This window comes from Pipistrellus kuhlii, unplaced genomic scaffold, assembly GCF_014108245.1.
Source record: "Pipistrellus kuhlii isolate mPipKuh1 unplaced genomic scaffold, mPipKuh1.p scaffold_m20_p_3, whole genome shotgun sequence".
Lineage (NCBI taxonomy): Eukaryota > Metazoa > Chordata > Mammalia > Chiroptera > Vespertilionidae > Pipistrellus > Pipistrellus kuhlii.
Window position 1 is genome coordinate 17,243,598 of NW_023425529.1, and position 19,427 is coordinate 17,263,024.

At 41.3% G+C, this 19,427-nt stretch overlaps 1 protein-coding gene across 4 annotated transcripts in view; it reads left to right on the plus strand.

Moving 5' to 3' along the window:
• A2ML1 (alpha-2-macroglobulin like 1) overlaps positions 1-19,427 on the plus strand; it is a 41,588-nt gene that overhangs the window by 14,714 nt on the left and 7,447 nt on the right. For 3 of the 4 annotated variants that reach the window (XM_036457369.2, XM_036457367.2, XM_036457366.2), the window contains exons 12-29: positions 656-883; positions 1,750-1,810; positions 2,307-2,452; positions 2,912-3,061; positions 3,944-4,138; positions 5,354-5,447; positions 5,748-5,883; positions 6,497-6,725; positions 6,984-7,110; positions 8,952-9,073; positions 9,662-9,713; positions 10,069-10,152; positions 11,609-11,785; positions 11,957-12,038; positions 12,693-12,849; positions 15,436-15,510; positions 15,694-15,856; positions 17,311-17,525. In XM_036457369.2, coding sequence (XP_036313262.1) covers positions 656-883; positions 1,750-1,810; positions 2,307-2,452; positions 2,912-3,061; positions 3,944-4,138; positions 5,354-5,447; positions 5,748-5,883; positions 6,497-6,725; positions 6,984-7,110; positions 8,952-9,073; positions 9,662-9,713; positions 10,069-10,152; positions 11,609-11,785; positions 11,957-12,038; positions 12,693-12,849; positions 15,436-15,510; positions 15,694-15,856; positions 17,311-17,525 — 2,493 coding nt within the window. Of the gene's footprint in view, positions 1-655; positions 884-1,749; positions 1,811-2,306; positions 2,453-2,911; positions 3,062-3,943; positions 4,139-5,353; positions 5,448-5,746; positions 5,884-6,496; positions 6,726-6,983; positions 7,111-8,951; positions 9,074-9,661; positions 9,714-10,068; positions 10,153-11,608; positions 11,786-11,956; positions 12,039-12,692; positions 12,850-15,435; positions 15,511-15,693; positions 15,857-17,310; positions 17,526-19,427 lie in introns of all 4 variants that reach the window. The other variant, XM_036457368.2, reaches the window with a different exon arrangement.

Sequence of the window (19,427 nt, forward strand, 5' to 3'; positions counted from 1 at the left end):
CTACACTACTTAAGCAAACATTTGTCTGAGACTAATAGAGCTATTTTTTTTTTTCAGGCATCACTTGATCACTCTACTTAGAAATAATTATTTTCAGTCCTATTATCCTCTATATCTCGTGTTGTGGGGTGTTTTTGTGTGTGTGTGTGTGTGTGTGTGTGTGTGTGTGTGTGTGTGTGTTTTGTCCCTGGGATATAGTCTTTAATTTCTCTGTAATCTTAGTCATGCTTACCTATTTTCTAGGCATCAATCTGTAAAAGTATTTCCCATTATTTGACAACTAGAGGCCCAATGCACAAAATTTGTGCAAGGAGCTTGGCCCTCACAGCCTCGGCTGATCCTTGCAGCCCTGGCTTTGTCTGGAAGGTTGTCGGATGCTAGTTCTGTTTGGTCTAATTAGCATATTAGCTCTTTATTATATAGGATTATAATTCAGTCCTTCTTTCACTCTCCTACATACTAAAATGCTGCTGCACATAGCCACTATTGTGGATTCCTCAAATATCTCTGTCTGGATTTACACAGAAATATCTACATACCATTCTTACACAGTGAAGATTTGAGAGAGATCTATTTGAAAATCATAACCAATGATTGTGGTTAAATATGGTTAGGGTACATACCAAAAAGAGCTTCCTTTCCCTCTCTTTCTCAGGGCAGGTTCCAAATGGAAGATTCGGTATATAATCCAGAACAGGTGCCTCGATACTATCAAGATGCCTACCTGCACCTGCAACCCTTCTACAATACAACACACAGCTTCCTCCAAATCAACCAGCTAAATGACATCTTGCAATGTGGGCAGCCCCAGGAAGTGCTGGTGGAGTATGACATTGATCCAGCTGATGTAAACCCTGACCAGGAAATCACCTTCTCCTACTACGTGAGACTGGGAAATGAGGGTTGGTGAAAATGTGTCAAGAAGGAAAGGGAATGGGGAGAGTGAACTGGAGAAATTGGATAGACTATCCAAGTAGAGAGAATGCAAGCAACATAGGTAATTTAAAAAAAAAATTTAAACCCACATAAAAAGAAATGGAAAGAACAAGCAAAATTCAATTTTTAAAATATATTTTATATGATCAGTGTAGGTGTAAAGGAAGGGGGAAATAAGGAATAAAAAGATCGTGAGCAGGATCCCAGGGAAATTGTGTGGGGAAATAAGATGAGGAATTAACAAGAAAATGTTGCTGGCCAGGGATGAAAGGGACCTGAGTAGGTGGGAGGAAGGGAGGGTGAGAAGAGGATGGGACTCAGAATAAAATTGATTCGGTGTTTTATTGGCCAATGTTTTACAATAGATGATACAGCGTTAAAATTAACATTGATAGCTTTGTTGGAGAAATAAAATCACAACTTGGAGCCTGAAGGAAATATACAAAGATAAGTAGCTTTATGGTTATCTTGGTGAGAGTGAGGATTAGATTCCTGTAAAGCTCAGGTTTGATGGTACAGAGTATCTTCATTCTGTTGTCATCCCCTCAAAGTCTCTGAGAACGTTCTCCCTACTGGATCATCCTAGTATCTTCTATCATCCCCATGCCTTCACTAAGCTAAAACAATCATCCTGACACAAAAGAATAAAGAGGATTAGGTGGAAAATAACAAATATTGAGTTAGGCTCTGAAACTATGCAAGGTGACTCTCCTTATAGAGAGATACAGGGATGCTCCTGTATCCTGTAAGTAGGCTCAAGATTAATCTCCCATAACATCTATGCTATTGATGATCTTTTTTTCTCTTTCATAGTTAATAGGGAAAGGACGTTTGGAGATGGAGGGGCAGAAACACATAAACACCAAAAGAGAAGGTGAGTGTTCATGCTTCTTTTGTTTTGTTTTGTTAATCCTTACCCAAGTATATTTTTCCCATTGAATTTTTAGAGAAAGTGGGAGAGAGAAGTATAGACAGAGACAATGTGAGAGAAACACATTGGTTTATTGCCTCCTGCATGTGCCTCAACCAGGACCCAGGTTGGGGAGGAGCCTGCAACCAAGGTACATGCCCTTGACCAGAACTGTACCTGGGACCCTTTGGTCCAAAGGCCAATGTTCTATCCACTGAGCAAAACTGGCTAGGGCCATGCTTCTTTTGGAAGCGAAAATAATATTTTTAACTGCCAGGAAATAGTTCTTATCCATAGAAGCCACGAAAATGGTAGCAATAACCATAGAAGAATAGGAAAATGAGAAGTTACTTGCGCCACAGGGTGTGCTGCTGGCCCAATGGGAAATGCAAACATGTGGTTGGATATCGTGGGTAGGTGAGTATACTCTCATCCCTGTGTATGTCCTCTTCTCTTCCAGGACTGAAAGGCTCCTTCTCTCTCTCACTGACCATCAATTCCAGGCTTGCCCCTGGTGCTTCTTTGGTGATCTATGCCATTTTTCCCGGTGGAGGTGTTATAGCTGACAAAATTAAGTTCTCCGTAGAGATGTGTTTTGACAATAAGGTAAAATGGCAGTTGAGGAGGGTGAAGAAAATAATATGGGAATAGCGAGAGATCTCGTGTATGCTAGGGTTGAGATAAGGCAGGGGCTGGGAAATAAGATAATGTTCAAGTTGGATATCGTATTGTATTTGTACCTTTAGTATATTTCATTGAAATTATTTCTCTCCTGTTTTTAAAAAAAAAGTCATGTTTGGAATCCCATATATAGCTATTCCAAATATAGCTATTCCATATGCTTTCTTATCTTTTAAACATCTGTATCATTCTGCTGTATTGCTTACTTTTCTCAACTCTATCGTAAGACACTGGTTCTCAAGGGCTAGACTTTACAAGGGAAAATCAGTATAAAAGTCAAAGAGTGGGCTGGAAACTGTAGTTAAAGTGGATGATCCAAGTGACATTTTTGTCTTATCCTCTCCAGGCCTACCTGATTCCCAAGTTATATTTGTCCTTCTCCAGGTTTCCCTTGGCTTCTCACCTTCCCAGCAGCTTCCAGGATCGGATGTGGACCTACAGCTGCAGGCAGCTCCAGGGTCCCTGTGTGCTATCCGGGCTGTGGACGAGAGTGTCTCACTACTTAGGCCAGAGAGAGAGCTGAGTAACCACTCTGTGAGTAGTCGACTACTAATGTGGGAAGAGAGTTAACAGAGAAGATAATCCGGCTATGTTAGAATAGAGGATAGATTTCAGGGAGTGGGAAAGAAAGTCTTTTAAAAAAATATATATATTTTATTGATTTTTTTACAGAGAGGAAGGAAGAGGGATAGAGAGTTAGAAACATCGATGAGAGAGAAACATAGATCAGCTGCCTTCTACGCACCCCTTACTGAGGATGTGCCCACAACCAAGGCACATGCCCCTGACCAGAATCAAACCTGGGACCTTTCAATCCATAGGCCTACGCTCTATCCACTGAGCCAAGCCAGTTTTAGCAGGAAAGAAAGTCTTAGGAAAATAGTGCACCACCATAAGGTGGTAGAAAAGTGGGTATGAAAATAAAGGTGGGAATGGTGGGAAGAGAAGAGCATGGTTAAGATGGACATAGGGGTAAAAAAAAGATGAGCCCAGCTGGTATGACTTAGTGGTTGAGCATTGACCCATGAACTAGGAGGTTGCGGGTTCAATTCCCTGTCAGGGCCCATGCCCAGGTTGTGGCATCAGTCAATCCCCAGTAGGAAGCATGCAGGAGGTAGCCAACGGATATTTCTCTCTCATTGATGATTCTATTTATTTCTTCCTCTCTTTCTAAAACAAATAAAAAAGGAAGGAAGAAGATGAAATAGGCGATAAGTGTGACAGATTATGAAAAAAGATGAGGTGGAGGTTAAAATTTAAAAAGTAAAGGAAGAGGTTATGATGAAACAAATATAGGAAGAATTCTGGAGTGATGAAGATAAATTATATGAAAGCTGTGGCACCAAACTCCGAGAGACGTTTCTCAACTGATTTTACTGTGTCAATACTTTATTTATTTTTTCCCTTTTATTTCAGGTCTATGGGATGTTCGCATCCTGGTATGGTTACTACCCTTATCAAGTGGCTGAATATGATGAGTGTCCAGTGTCTGACCCAACGGACCTTCCTCAACCCCTTGTTGTCCCGGTGCCTGAAGAGCGTTGGAGCAGGCGTTCGGTTATGCAAAGATATTGGTTCTCTGAAGGCATGGACCTTTTCAGGCTTTTTCAGGTAGATGGTCTTATCTATTTTGTTTTTATAAACCAATGATAGTGGGAGAGGGGAAGGAAAGTCCATATTTTAAAAAATGTTGTTGTTTTTTTATTTATTCAGTGAGAGGAAGGGAGAGGGAGAAAAGGATAGAAACATCAATGATGATAGAGAATCGCTGATCAGCTGCCTCCTGCACACCTCTTACTGGAGATCAAGCCCACAACCTGGACATGTGCCCTGACTGGGAATCAAACCTGAAACCTCCTGGTTCATGGGTTGACCCTCAAACACTGAGCCACAGGGCCCTGTGTATTTTAAAGAGCAGAGAGAATCATGTATGCACTGACAGGGATAAAATCTTGATAAAAAACTCCTGATATATATGGCAGCCTCTCTTAGTTCTTATGCTTGAAGAAGTTTCATTGGAAGAGAACCACCATGAGTTGCTGAACACCTAATCTTCTCAATTGGTGGTCCCCAAAGATTGATTTTCATGGGTCAGTCAAGAAGGAAAATGAGCCAAAACCAGTTTGGCTCAATGGATAGAGCGTCGGCTTGGGGACTGAAAGGTCCCGGGTTCGATTCCGGTCAAGGGCATGTACCTTGGTTGCGGGCATATCCCCAGTGGGGGGTGTGCAAGAGGCAGCTGATCGATGTTTCTAACTCTCTATCTCTCTCCCTTCCTCACTGTACAAAATCAATAAAATATATTTTAAAAAAAAAAGAAGGAAAATGAGGAAAGGTAGACCAGCAGTGTCTGTTCATTATTTAAAAAAATATATTTTGCACTTATTTTATGAACAGAAGTTGGGATGCTATGGTCCAAATCTGACCAGGAGGCCTCTGACAGGATCCATGTCTTGTTCATATTTGCATTCTCTCTAATGCCCAATCCTTCATCATGCTCAATGTATTTTTGTTGAATTGATTGAGCTAATATGGTCTCTGAAAGTTTAGAGTCTAAATCAAATAATAATATCTTTGGCTAATATTTGAAAGAAACATTAAGCATATTTAACAATGAAGGAAATTTCCTTGAAAGCCTTTCACGCTAGGCTGGAACAGAAGTGAACTAACCTTGGCTAAGTATTGGGTAATAATCACCAGTATCGCCACTAGTAGGACACAGATGTCTTGGTTGAACCCTTTGAGGGTACACTTTCTAGGCATTAGCCCTTGTGTTAAGGAAGAGGACTTAACATTTTTTTCTCTCTTCTCTTTGACATCTATCAGAACACAGGACTGAAAATACTGTCCAATGCCAAAGTCAAGAAGCCAGTGGACTGCAGTCACCATTCTTCAGAATACAACAAAGTAATGGGTGGAAGTAAGCTACCTCTGTAACTTGTGCTGTCACTGAGATGTTTGGAATCGGGGAGCTCTGAAAGCTTCTTCTTTGCCTCTGGTCCTTGTCCTGACCCTCTAGCCTCAGAATAATGGTTGTGAGTCATAGATGTAGGCTGTTTCCCAAGGATATCTCTGTCTGGGGAGGGCTTTTGCAATCTGAAGGCCTTATCTATTCACTTCCTGGCCAAATGTCCTTGTCCATCACTGGACTTGTGACTGTTAGTCCCTTTACATAAATTTATCTCACAACAGAAGTCTTCTAACATTTCCCTATTCTTAGTCTCCTTAGAAAATGAAGGTGCTGTTCCACTGGCTTTTGGGTCTTCCTCATCTCCATCAATTTCATCAGCATCTGAGGATTCTCAGATTCGCCAGTACTTTCCAGAGACATGGCTCTGGGATCTGCTTCCTATTGGGTAAGTGATGCCTCAATGGTACAGCGAGATAATACAGTGTGGTCTCGGCAGAAAACTCAAGATAAAATAATTTTTATGAATCTAACTCTAGAGCTAAGAAAATTGAATGGGAATATTGGAATGTATTTCTTTCCTGAATTTTTATACAATTATATGCAATCACTCAAAACAAATTCACGCATCTTCACATTTACACAGTACAGATAGTGCATTCTCACTTCAGATCCACAAAATCTTAAAGGGACATATTGGCATTAGTTTAGTTCTTGCTCCCTGCTTATTTGCTCATTTCGACAAGCCATAAGAACATGTACCCTCATAGACTCAGAGGTCAGTGTCCTCTCTTTCAGATACATTTGTACACACATGTGTCCACCCACATATAACACCTCCAACGTACTCAGGCATCCCACTTCTCCCACATTTGTACATCTTCACTCACCTGAAGATTCACACTCTGAGATTCACACGGTCCCACAATTCAGTTGCCTCTTTGCTTTTCTACCCAGGCACAACATCAGAAAATTCACTTCTCAGCTGACTTTGTAACTGAATTCTCAAATGCTCTCTTTCATGTACTGTTTGCCTCATCTGGGTTCTTTTTTCCTCACAGTAACTCAGGAAAGGAGGCTCTCCACCTTACTGTTCCTGATACCATCACCAAGTGGAAGGCCATGACTTTTTGTACCTCCCAGTCCAGTGGCTTTGGTCTTTCACCCACTGTTGGACTAACTGCATTCAAGCCATTCTTCGTAGACCTGACTCTCCCTTACTCAGTAGTTCGTGGGGAATCCTTTCGTCTTACTGCCACCATCTTCAATTATCTAAAGGATTGCATCACGGTAAGAAGTGGGGGGGGGGGTGTACAGGAAATAATTGCTATCCTGGGAGCCACAGCCCCCACTGTAAGTTTTCCTTAAATTGGAAGCATACCAGCTTTCCCTGGGAAAGAGATGCGATGTCATTGTCTCAGCCCCCATGTTTTCCTAAGCCTCTGTGTTCTGTCTCCTTTCTCATCAGTGATGTTTCTCTCTCTCCCTTCATCTCTGAAATCAATAAAAAATATATTGTACCCTTTATCTCTTAAACATCCTCTTCAGGTTCAGACAAACCTTGCTAAATCAGATGAGTACCAGGTGGAATCATGGGCAGATTCTCATGCCTCCAGCTGTCTCTGTGCTGATGAAGCAAAAACCTATCACTGGAACATCACAGCTATCAAGCTGGGTAAGAGAAGGATGAGAACTCCATCTTTTCCTCCACTGTATTTGCTTGGTTTCCTCTTTGTTGTTTCTTCTTCTTCTTCTCCTTCTCCTTCTCCTTCTCCTTCTCCTTCTCCTTCTCCTTCTCCTTCTCCTTCTCCTTCTCCTTCTCCTTCTCCTTCTCCTTCTCCTTCTCCTTCTCCTTCTCCTTCTCCTTCTCCTTCTTCTTCTTCTTCTTCTTCTTCTTCTTCTTCTTCTTCTTCTTCTTCTTCTTCTTCTTCTTCTTCCTCTTCTTCTTCTTCTTCTTCTACATTTTTCTAGCCTCTTTTTTCCTTCTTCTTATGTCTCTGTTATAAATAAATAAGCAAGTACCCTTTGATAGATAACAAAGAATTATCCAAAATGGGTTATTTTGAGTGTGAAAGGGGGAACTTTTTAATATTTAGGCTACAAAAAAAAAATGTATGCCAGGACAAGGGATATATAGTCATGTTGTTAATCTGGACCAGGCATTATTCTAACTGCTCTACATGTGGTAAGTCATTTAATCATCACACTAACTCTAGGAGATGTCATTTGCTTATGGATTAAATCCTTGCAACTCAAAGTATAGTCTTCCAATAACTAATACTAGTTATCTATTGCCGTACAACAAATCACTCTACAATTTTTTGGCTTAAAAGAACAAGCATTATTACATAGCTTCTGTGGGTCAGTAATCTGGGTGCAGCTTAGCCAGGTGCCTCTGGCTCAAGGTCTCTTGTGAAGTGCCAGTCAAGCTGTCAGTCAGGGCTGTGTTCTCATCTGAAGGCTTGACTAGGTGGTGATCTGTTTCTAAGCTCATTCCACAGTTCGTTCCTCACAGGCTGCTAGACTGAAGGGTACAATGTTCACTTCAGTTGTTGGCTAGTGGTCTCCATCAGCTCCTCATCACATGAATCTATCTACTGGGTGCTGCATGACATGACAACTGGTTTTCTCCAGATCAGGGGTTCAAGAGAAAGGGTGTACCCAAAACAGAAGCTGCAGTCTTTTTTTAAAAAATGGAATCTCAGAAATGGCATCTCATTACTTCTGCCCTGTCTTCTGCATTACAAGTGAGTCACTAAATCCAGATCACATGTAATGAGAGGTCATTGCATAACAGTGTAAATGTGAGGATGCACAGCCCTAGCTGGTTTTGTTCAGTGGTTAGAGCATTGGCTTGTGGAATGAGGGATCCCAGGTTTGATTTCAGTCAAGGGCACATGCCTGGGTTGGGGGCTCAATCCCCCAGGAGGCAGCAGATCAATGGTTCTCTCTCTCTCTCTCTCTCTCTCTCTCTCTCTCTCTCTCTCTCTCTCTCTTTCTCTTTCTCATCAGTGATGTTTCTCTCTCTCCCTTCATCTCTGAAATCAATAAAAAATAATATATATAAAATATGAGGATGCACAGATCATTGGGGGCCTACCACAATGTACCAGCATCATTGCTGTCACCTGGAAGCTTGTTGGGAATGTGGAATACAGGCCCCTACCCCAAATCTACTAAGTCAAAGTTTGTAGCATAACAAGATCCCCAGGTGATTTGTATGCCATTAAGTTTAAGGAGCACTGGTCTAGGCAGGGGTCCTCAAACTTTTTAAAGTGGGGGCCAGATCACGGGTCCCTCAGAGAGCTGGAGGGCCGGACTATATGAACTACTAATTCCTACGGTAACACCTCGGCTGCGCTCACTGCCCAAAAAACCTGGCGGGCCGGATCAGACTCCTCTGCGGGCCACATGTGGCCCGCGGGCCGTAGTTTGAAGACGCCTGAAGGGTCTGAGACCTCATTGGTACCTCTGGCAATAGGTATAATGCTTTCCTTTATCTTTCTTTCTTCGCAGGTCATGTAAACTTTACTATCAGTACTAAGATTGTGGACAGCAATGAACTCTGTGGGGGCCAGAAAGGGTTTGTTCCAGTAAAGGGTCAGAGCGACACACTCATCAAACCAGTTCTGGTCAAGGTGAGTTTTCTGTAGGCCTACCTTCAGAGGTACAGATAGCCACCAACCAGGGACATTCAGTGTGTATCTAATATACCAGTTAGTCTCTCACAGCAGCCTTATTCCAACTCCAATCAGGTAGCTCACCTTTCTCCTTCCCTGGTCCCTTTCTATTTTTAATGATTTGCTTAACCCACAGCAATGGTCTATGAAAAAGCCTAATGCACTTTATTGGTGCCTGGGACTTCATAGTCACTCAATGAATGCTAGTTTCTCTTACTAAATTCACTAAAGTTATCATTAGCTACTTTTTTTTTTATCCTATCACAACCCCCATGTAATTCTGCTTCTTAGAAGTTTCCTAAACATGTCCTTAGCTCTTGACCTTACCCAGAAATAATTTTACTGAGATGCCCAGCCTGGGTTGAAGTGGAGTCTTCCTGAGCTACAAAGAGTAGCTCCACCTCTGATAGAAGCCTTGGGGGGAGGGAGAGGAGACAAGAAGGAACTCTTATCCCCATTTACCTTCTTCTGCCTATACCTTCAGTGCCACCAGCCCTGACATTCATCTTCATTGTATTTACTTACCTATGTTTCTTTTTATGTCAGCCTGAGGGAGTCCTTGTGGAGAAGACACACAGTTCATTGCTGTGCCCCAAAGGTGGGTGAACTCAGAGAGGGATTAGTAGTGAGGATTCCCTTAGGTAAGCGGAGATTTTCTTAGGCAAAAAGATGAATATACAGGACAAAAAGGTACAGCAGCATCCAGGGGGTGGCATCCCCAAAGGGGCCAATTATCTGGAAGTGGGAGGAGGAAGCGAAACTGTACAACACAACCATGACTCTCTTTGGAATGTGTTTTCAGTAAGGCTCACTATGAATAGGTTTTTTAAAAATCTGTCTCCATCCAACAGAAAGCCCTGGATCCAGAAAACTCTTATGAGAAGTTTTCCTCTGGTTTGGTCTTGAGGACCCCACTGTCTTCTATTGTTTCACCTTCTTGTTGTCTCTCACAGGAAACGTGGCTGCAGAATCCATCTCCCTGGAACTCCCTGTGGATGTTGTTCCTGATTCAACCAAGGCTTATGTTGCTGTTCTGGGTAAGCAGTTCGAGATTCTTGGCTCAAAAAAAGAAAGGAGTCTGCCAAGGTGTAGAGTGGGATGGGGCATATGAACCCACCTGAAGGAAGGTTTGGTGGGGTAGAAGTGACGAAGGAAGAAGAACTTATTTTATATAGTGGGCAATATGGCCAGGTACAGCTATAGACAAACGTAGACTCTAGTTAAAAACAGAAAAGAATGTGGGCAGGAGGAATTGAAGGTCTTTGAAATTTCATATTTAATTAGGTGATCTATCCATTGAGTGGAGGGGAGACAAAATGTTTACAGCAACCTTTTAAAAAATGAGCACTTGATCTAGTTGAGTATAGTTTGCGAAAGGTTTAACCATATTTACATAGGCAGGACACTTCACTCCTATGGGCAAGGAGAGGGAGTGAGTAGAAAAGCATGATCTTGAATATCATATCAAACTGAGTTAGAATCTCAGTTGTGCCACTTAACAGCCATGTGACCTTTAATAAGTTAGTGAACAATTCCGATCCTTCTTTTCTCTCTGGAAGGCAGTGATAGTAACTTCTCTCTCAGGATTGTTGTAGATTAAATACAAAGTTCCCAGCATAATATCTAACTTATAATAGAAACCCCTGAAGTGATAGGTTCTTTCTTTACTCTTATCCCCTTTCAATATCTCTTCCAGGTTAAGATTTGTCCATTTTGACTGTATGTGATTCATATCTCTGGGATAGCGCTCACAGTGCTATAATTGAATTACAGCTCACTGCCTATCTTCTACAGTGCATTGTGAGCTCCTTGAGGATAAGGGCCATGTCTTTATTATTTCTGTTCCTAGTACATTTCCTACAACATAGTTGACATTCAGTACATATTTATGCATTTGAATTGGACTCCATGGCTGAAATGCAGATAGATGTTCATGAATCATTTAGTTCAAACTTCCTGGTTTATAAAGTATACAGAGTGGTCAATAGCTATAACTTGGATAGCAGTATTAGGATTATTTGGGAAGGACATGGTCATTTGGAGGGTGATATACTTATATATAGGTAACAAAACTGTCAATACTTAGACTCAATCTCTAAGTTCTATATATTTATATAATGGAAGAACTTAGAGATTGAGTCTAAGTATTGACAGTTTTGTTACCTCACTCACATCTCCAGTGACATGTTTTTTAAACCTAAAACTCCCTCAGTGGCCTATGTACCTCTCCATATACTACAGTACCTTGTACATTCCCAATATTATACTACTATATTATATTGTTTACAATGAATTATAATTGCAATGTATTGTAATTTTTTGCTCCTCTGATTATGAGCTCTTTGAGGTAGACATGCTTGACTTACCGTGATCTCCAAGATCACTGAGTAGATATTCACTAAACGATAGATAATAATGTTAATTGAATGATAATAACTTTTATGGGTTCCTTCTTCTACCAACCACCTTCTTTCTCTCTCCATTGGATTCCAGGAGACATCATGGGCACAGCCTTGCAGAACCTAGACAATCTGGTGCAGATGCCAAGTGGCTGCGGGGAGCAGAACATGGTGTTGTTTGCTCCCATCATTTATGTCTTGCAGTACCTGGAAAAGTCAGGGCTGCTGACCAAGGAAATCAGGTCCCGGGCAGTAGGTTTCCTGGAGATAGGTAAGTTGGTTTAATATTTCTTCTTGATCATCTTGTCTAGGGCCAATGATAGCTTGATAAGATACGGAGAAGTTCAGTTGCTAAAATGTCCCCACATCACTGGAAGCCATGTGGTGGTGGTGTGTTTTTTGAAGTTGTCACTGTAATCTAAAACTATATCTGGCTTCCCAGGGTACCAGAAGGAGCTAACGTACAAACACAGCAATGGCTCATACAGTGCCTTTGGGGAGAAGGATGGAAATGGAAACACATGGTAATATGTCCCAATTATCAATTCACTAGATGCCTGGTGCACAAATTCATGCACAGGTGGGGTCTGGTTGGCCTGCCCTGATTGGGACTGATTGGACACTCCCAATTGGGGTGAGGAGGGCTGATCAGGGGTAGAGTCGGCTGGGGGAAGGGGCTGTGGGCAGATGATCATCCAGCCCCACTCCTGATTTGGGTGAGGGGGGGCTGTTTGGGGGAGGGTCCAGCCAGGAGAGGGACAATGGGACGTTGGCTGGCCAACCCTGCCCCCTGGTCGAACTCCCGGTTGAACTCTGGTGAAGGGAACAATTTGCATATTAGCCTTTTATTATATAGGATCCTGTACCCTAGAGCATAATTTCTGAATGAAACTATTCCTCTACTGTCCCCTTAATGCCATTCCTTCTTGCACTCTATCATCTACCTCTTCCATTCTATTTATTTCAGCACTCGTATGATCTTCTCCCTGACCTTATATTAATACTTCCTCAGTTCTTGTCCCCATTAATACCTATAAATGGCTCCCTTTTCCAGGCCTTCTAGGGCATTATATTTCCTCAACTTCCCTCTGGAACCATACACCATAATAAACTATAGAACTATGGCACCCTCACCTAGAAATCGCCCTTCATGCCATGCTTCCCTCTTTACCCAATAGGCTGACAGCCTTTGTCACCAAATGCTTTGGCCAAGCTCAGGAATTCACCTTCATTGATGACAAGAACATCCAGGATGCTCTCAAGTGGATGGCGGGAAATCAGCTCCCCAGCGGCTGCTATGCCAATGTGGGAAAGCTCTTGCACACGGCTATGAAGGTACAGAGCTGCCCAGGCCCTGCCCCCACACTCTTTCTGGGAGGTGCTTGTACCTCTGACTGAGCTGAACCAGAAGAGCACCGGCCTGGGAGATGGTGTTGTTCAGGTCTCAGGCTAGTCTCTGGGCCTCCTCAGCTTCCAGGTCTATAAAATGAGAGTATGAACGAGAGCATGGCTCTCAAAGTGTGCGTCCAGAACAACAGCATCAGCATCATCTGAGAACTGGTTTGAAATTAAAATTCCAGCCCCGGCCCCAGAGCTGGTCTAAGAAACTCTGGGGGTGGGGGCCAGCAATTTGTGTTTTGAGAAGCCCTCATATCTCTGATACTTGCTACCATGTTTCTTTCTCTTTCTTTCTTTCTTTCTTTCTTTCTTTCTTTCTTTCTTTCTTTCTTTCTTTCTTTCTTTCTTTCTTTCTTTCTTCCTTCCTTCCTTCCTTCCTTCCTTCCTTCCTTCCTTCCTTCCTTCCTTCCTTCTTTCTTCTTTCTTTCTTTCTTTCTTTCTTTCTTTCTTTCTTTCTTTCTTTCTTTCTTTCTTTCTTTTTTCCTCTTTCTTTCTTTCTTTTTTTTGTTTTTTGTTTGATTATTTTTATTCTTTAAAATATATCTTTTTATTTTTCATTTACAGTTGATTGATATTCAATATATTAGTCTCAGGTGTGTAGCACAGTGGTTAAGCATTTATAAAACTCTTCCCCCCATAAGTCTTGTACCCATCCAACACCGTATATAGTCATTGCAATATTATTGACTCTATTTCCTAAGCTTTACATCCGTATGACTATTTTGATACTTGCTAATGTTTGTTGTTATTTTTTTTAAAATATATTTTGTTGATTTTTTTTTACAGAGAGAAAGGGAGAGAGAGAGAGAGTTAGAAACATTGATGAGAGAGAAACATCAATCAGCTGCCTCCCGCACACCCGCCACTGGGATGTGCCCGCAAGCAAGGAAAATGCCTTTGACCAGAATCAAACCTGGGACCCCTGAGTCCGCAGGCTGACGCTCTACCCACTGAGCCAAACAGGTTAGGGCAATACTTGCAAATGTTTGATAACCAGTAGACTAGAAGATTTCTGAGCCTTTTATTATATCTCTAAATCTGAAGCAAAGAGATTTGCTTTGGTGGGGACTAATAGGTAACCCAGTCATTTGTAAGGGGTTTTACTTTCTGCTAGGCACTGTTCTAAGTACTTTGTTTATTAAAACAATATTTTAATGTTTACAACAAATCATTGAACTAAGAACTGGTATGCCACTATTAACCACATTATACAGATGAAGACACTAAGGTTCAGAGATTAAGTCGATGGCTCAAGGTGAATGCTAATGAGTGGTAGGACTAACCTGAACCCAGCAACTGGACTCCAGAGACACTGCCCCTGCCCGTTACTCCATTGCCTGTCCCTCCCAAACACAGGGGAGGTGTTGATGTGCAGGATAACTTGTTCAATTCAGAACATGCGAGGGAAAGAAAGGTTTGCATGAACTTTCCTAAAGAAATTATTTACAGTGCTGTTGCAGGACCTGGATTAAAAATCTTGAGCAGTGAAAAAAATCTCAGTATAAGATTTGTTGGTATTCCTTATGCAGAATCTTATCTGTACCCACCCCCTTTAAGTCTCTTCCTTCTCCTTTGCCCTGTGTGATATATACCTGGGAGTAGTACGTGCCAGAAAGTGCACAAGATCTCAGAGGTTTTTCGGATTAGAGCCACCGGTCTGTTGACTATCACACAAATAGTCCATTTTAGTGGTTTGCTTAGGAGCTCCAGAGTTAAACTCCCTGGACTCAAATCCCAGGCTGCTTATTAGCTGTGCAATCTTGAACAAGCTATTTAAATATCTCTGTAAGTGTTTATCTCTATAAAATGAGAATAATAATTGAGATGAAATGTTTTTTTAAAAATTTGCTAAATCTCTCTGTGAAAGACATTACACAGGGAAGGTGTCACTTAATCTCCCCTGGAGAAGAGGCTGGGCTTGGCACTTGAGGGGACAGCCATTTGAGGAGGCTCAGATTCCATAAGAATCTGAGAAGTCTTTTTTTTTTTTTTTAATTTCTCTTTGTTTCTTGGGTTCTCTCAGTACCCACTCAGAGCTGAAAACCTGTTATCTCCCACAGGCCACTGCTTAAGGCTGTACAATGATTGAACTCCACCAATTCTCCCTCATTGTGTGCGCTGGAATCAGCCTGTGGAAAGAGTGCTTTTGTTTACTTCTTTTTTCAAATATTTTTAAATTGATATTTTAGAGAGAGAGAGACAGAAAAAAAAAAAAATCGATGTGATAGCCAAACGTCAATGGGCTGCCTCCTGCATGCCCCCGACTGGGTATCGAACCCACAACCCAGGCATGTGCTCTGACTGGGAATCAAACAGGTGAACTTTTGGTGCATGGAACAACAACTGAGCCACACCATCCAGGGTTTTTTTTTTTTGTTTTTTTGTTTTTTTTTTTAATAATCCATCCATTTAGATGGGGAGAGTGGGAGGTGGCGGGGAGGGTGACACTATTTTTTAACTTGCACACAATTCTTGCATGTGCCGGCTTGCCCCCTGACTGACTGTCTTCCTGTTTCCCTTTAGGGTGGAGTCAACGATGAGATCTCCTTGACGGCATATATCACAGCTGCCTTGCTGGAGATGAACAAGACCACAGATGTGCGTTTCCCTGGCTCCTCTTCTTTGTATTCTTCTTATCTTGCCTGTTTCTAAATAAATTCACCTATTTTTTGTTCCCTGCTTAGCCTTTTAAACTCAAAGAAGATATGATTTCCTCATCCGTTCCCATTTTACAAGAAATGCCTTATACAATACATTAAGTTCTTCACTTTCACTTTTTAGGACCCAATGGTGAATCGGGGACTCCAGTGTCTCAGGAATTCTGTTACCGCCACCACCAACCTCTACACACAGGCCCTACTAGCTTATACTTTCTCTCTGGCTGGGGAGATGGATCTCAGAAACATTCTTCTGGAAAAGTTAGATCAGCAGGCTATCATCTCAGGTATGTTGGCCATGTGAAGAGTTTTTGGAAATTGTAAAAATATGCTCTAAGTTATCTATAATTCCCCCTCATCTTCATAGTCCCACATATATTCAATTCCAGCATTTATTTTAGTAAAAGTTATTGTCATAAAATCATTATTGAGAGTTTTGTGGGAAAGCCCATGGAAGCCTTCAAAGGTATTGCTATTATTTTAACAGGAAGAGGAGAGAGATGGCTGAAGCTAGTCAGAAAACTTCCTGGCATTGTAGCACACTCCTTTGCAGGCATTAAACAATTCTTTTGTGTAAGATCACTCTGATTAAAAAAAAAAAAAAAAAAAAAAAAAAAAAGCTGAGAACCAATGAAATTTTGTTAGCCAAAAACATGCCCTACGGAGCAGCCGGGCCCAGAGCAGCCGGGTCGGGTGCGGCCAGGCCCGGAGCAGCTGCTGCCAGGCTGGGAGCGGCCAGACCCAGAGCAGCCGGGTCGGGTGCGGCCAGGCCCGGAGCAGCAGCTGCCAGGCTGGGAGTGACCAGGCCCGGAGAAGCAGCAGCCAAGTCCAGAGCAACTAGGTCGGGAGCGGCAGTTACCAGACCCGGAGCAGCTGGTTGTGGAACGAACCAGAGCAACAGAGGCCAGGCCTGGAGCAGCCAGGCCCTGAACAGCTTGCTCCTCACCTGCCCCTGCCCCAAGGCTGCCTCTCAGACATGGCTGGAAACTTTTGCGGGAACTTGAGGGTCTGCTGAATCAAGTGATGAAGGCTTAGATCTGGATGTGTTGAGTTAGTATAGCGCTGGGTGTTGATCTGTGAGTGCCTTGGGTGGGGCCTGGAGGAGGTTGGTTGACCTATTTGGAAATATCTTTTGTGTGAAGTGTATCATTGGGCATGTGGAGGTATTATTGATATGAGAAAATGCTAAGTAACTGATTTACTATCTGAAAAGGGATTTACTATTGGGGAAAGGGAGGGAGGAAGAGACTGAACATAAACTGTGCACCTATGGATGAGGACAATGGGGGATGGGGAGGGGACAGAGGGTGGGGTGGGAACTTAGTGGAAGGGGGAAGAAATGAGGAACCTTTGTAATAATATGAACAATAAAGATTGATTTAAAAAAAAAAAAAACATGCCCTAAACATATAAGATCCTTTTAGGAAGTTTCTACCTACCTATCTCCATTAGAAATAGAATTTATAGGGCTGTTTTCATATAATTGCTAGAGGCATTTACTGGTGCTTGCAGCTTTACTTTGGGAAATTATGTGTGAGTGAACACACACACACACACACACACACACACCTGCATGTAAATTAGGGCCAGTAAATCAGAAGATTTTGAGAAATTATTTTTTGTAACTCATGATTACTTTTTGTTGATATTTTCATCTGCTTTAAGGGGTAGCATTTACAAAGTGAATATGGGAAAGTCATTTCCTCCCAAGACCTTCCTAATTATGCTTCTTTCTCCATAGGCGAGTCCATTCACTGGAGCCAGAAACCTACTCAGTCATCAGATGCCAGTCCTTGGTCTAAGCCTGAGTCTGTAGATGTGGAACTTACGGCATACGTATTGCTGGCGTGGCTTAGCAAAGCCAGTCTGACTCAAAAAGAAATAGCCAAAGCCACTGGCATAGTGACCTGGTTGGCCAAGCAGCGTAATGCATATGGGGGCTTCGCTTCCACTCAGGTAAATAGCCTGCTCTCCATGGCCACTTATCAGGTAGGGTTAGATCCCATGTGGAGAAGGAGGAAAACCTATTGCTCTTGCCCTCTAGGTCCAGGCACTTATGATTCTGTAGAGAGGGAGAAAAAGCATGTAAAAAACATATAGAAGAAGTCATAAATTGGGTCTTGTGAGTCATAAATAGTACTATGTGCATTTAATGCTCTTTGCAGAGTATAAAGCATCATGAGATTCATATTTTATATGTAAAGAGGGCATGTATAAGTATGGATAAATTTATATATTAAATTAGAAAGCCAATTATCGCAGCTGTAAACATAAAAGCAAGGTTTTTATGGGCATACCTCTTTCTACTATTTCCTAGTAAGGTATAGTCTAAAAAATTTACAGCCTAGAAGGAAAACTAGGAAAAGTTCTATATATTACAAAGCAGGGCCTGGTTATATAACATAAGAAATATACAAATATTGAATTTCAAAAAGGAGAGGGAGCTCTCATTAACCTTAGAGATAAGAAGCATCTTCACTAGGGAATTGCATTTGAGGTAGATCTAAAAGGATATGTAAACTTTTGATAGGCAGCTATTGAAAGGAAGAGGATTTTGCAAAAGTATAGAGTGGGTGTTGGGGAAAACTGATTTGGCTGAAACACAGTGGGACTTAGGTTGGAAAGGTAGGGTAAATTTATATTATGAAGAGCCTTACATATCAGACTTGAGATTTTGCCTAATTCTGAGGAGCTATTAAAATTTTTAACTTTGTTTCAGAAAGATTAATGTGTTATTTGGTGTATGGGATGATTTAGAGATGGGCAATACTGGATTTGAAGAGATCAGGAGATTATTTCATTTATTTAGATTAGGGGTAAGGAGAAATTGAATTAGTGGGGTGGCAGTTGGGGAAAAAGGTATGATAAATTTAAGTAATGTTATAAAATGATCAGATGATCACAAAGAGAGTCAAGATTAATTTATTTGTTCTGCAAAAGTTATTAAAACATACCATGTCCAGGTTACCTTAGATACAAAAGTAAACAAGAGAACACATTTCTTGTCCATGTAGAGATTATATTCTTGTTGATAGTAGGGCCATTTTCATTGAAGTTATAACATGTAAATTATACACGGAAGAATGGACAGATTTTAACAGGTAGAATGTCTGGTAAAGATTTAAGTACACTGAGCTTGAGTATAGTAATAATTTAATTGGAATTTTAAAATATTATATGGTATATTGCATCCTTATTTCAGGGAAATTCTTGGCCAAGGATCAGGAAAGACTTCCTTATTCTTGTTGAACCCTAAATAACTACAATATATAATTTTAAAAAGCAGTGATCAAGTCTTTAGAATTCTCAGTGACATATGTATGCCAGAATTGTTTTTTTACTATAATCCTTGGCTATTCTAAGAAGTCATGCATCACCCACATCAGTTTTTGAGCTGATGTGTGGTCCTATTACTTGAATTGTTTCACATGTACAAGCAATAAAGACCTCCTTGCTCCTAGTTCACAGAGGGTAGACAAAAAAGTTGTTTGTAGATTGTCAAGCTGCACAAGTATAAGTTGTTCACAGCTTCCCCAGGAGGGTGACAAATTTTCTTTTTATATGAGACTGTAATGTCTAAATACGACTGTTCTTTTTCATTTGGGACAGGAAGAAGTGGGTTCCTTTGTTCGGTAATAGCTATCATATTAAGTGTTGAGAATGTAGAACTTCTCATAACACAGAGTAAGAGAAGACAATTTTGCTGAATACCTCATTCTCCCTCATGTCCCATCCCCTAGTAGTTGTAATTTATGTAAATAAAAATAACATATTTTCAGAAGAAAAAGGTTCAAGCTTTCCCTTGTTCATGTTCTCTTGATGCCATGTTCTCTTGGTGACAGATTATCTGTCTTGTTC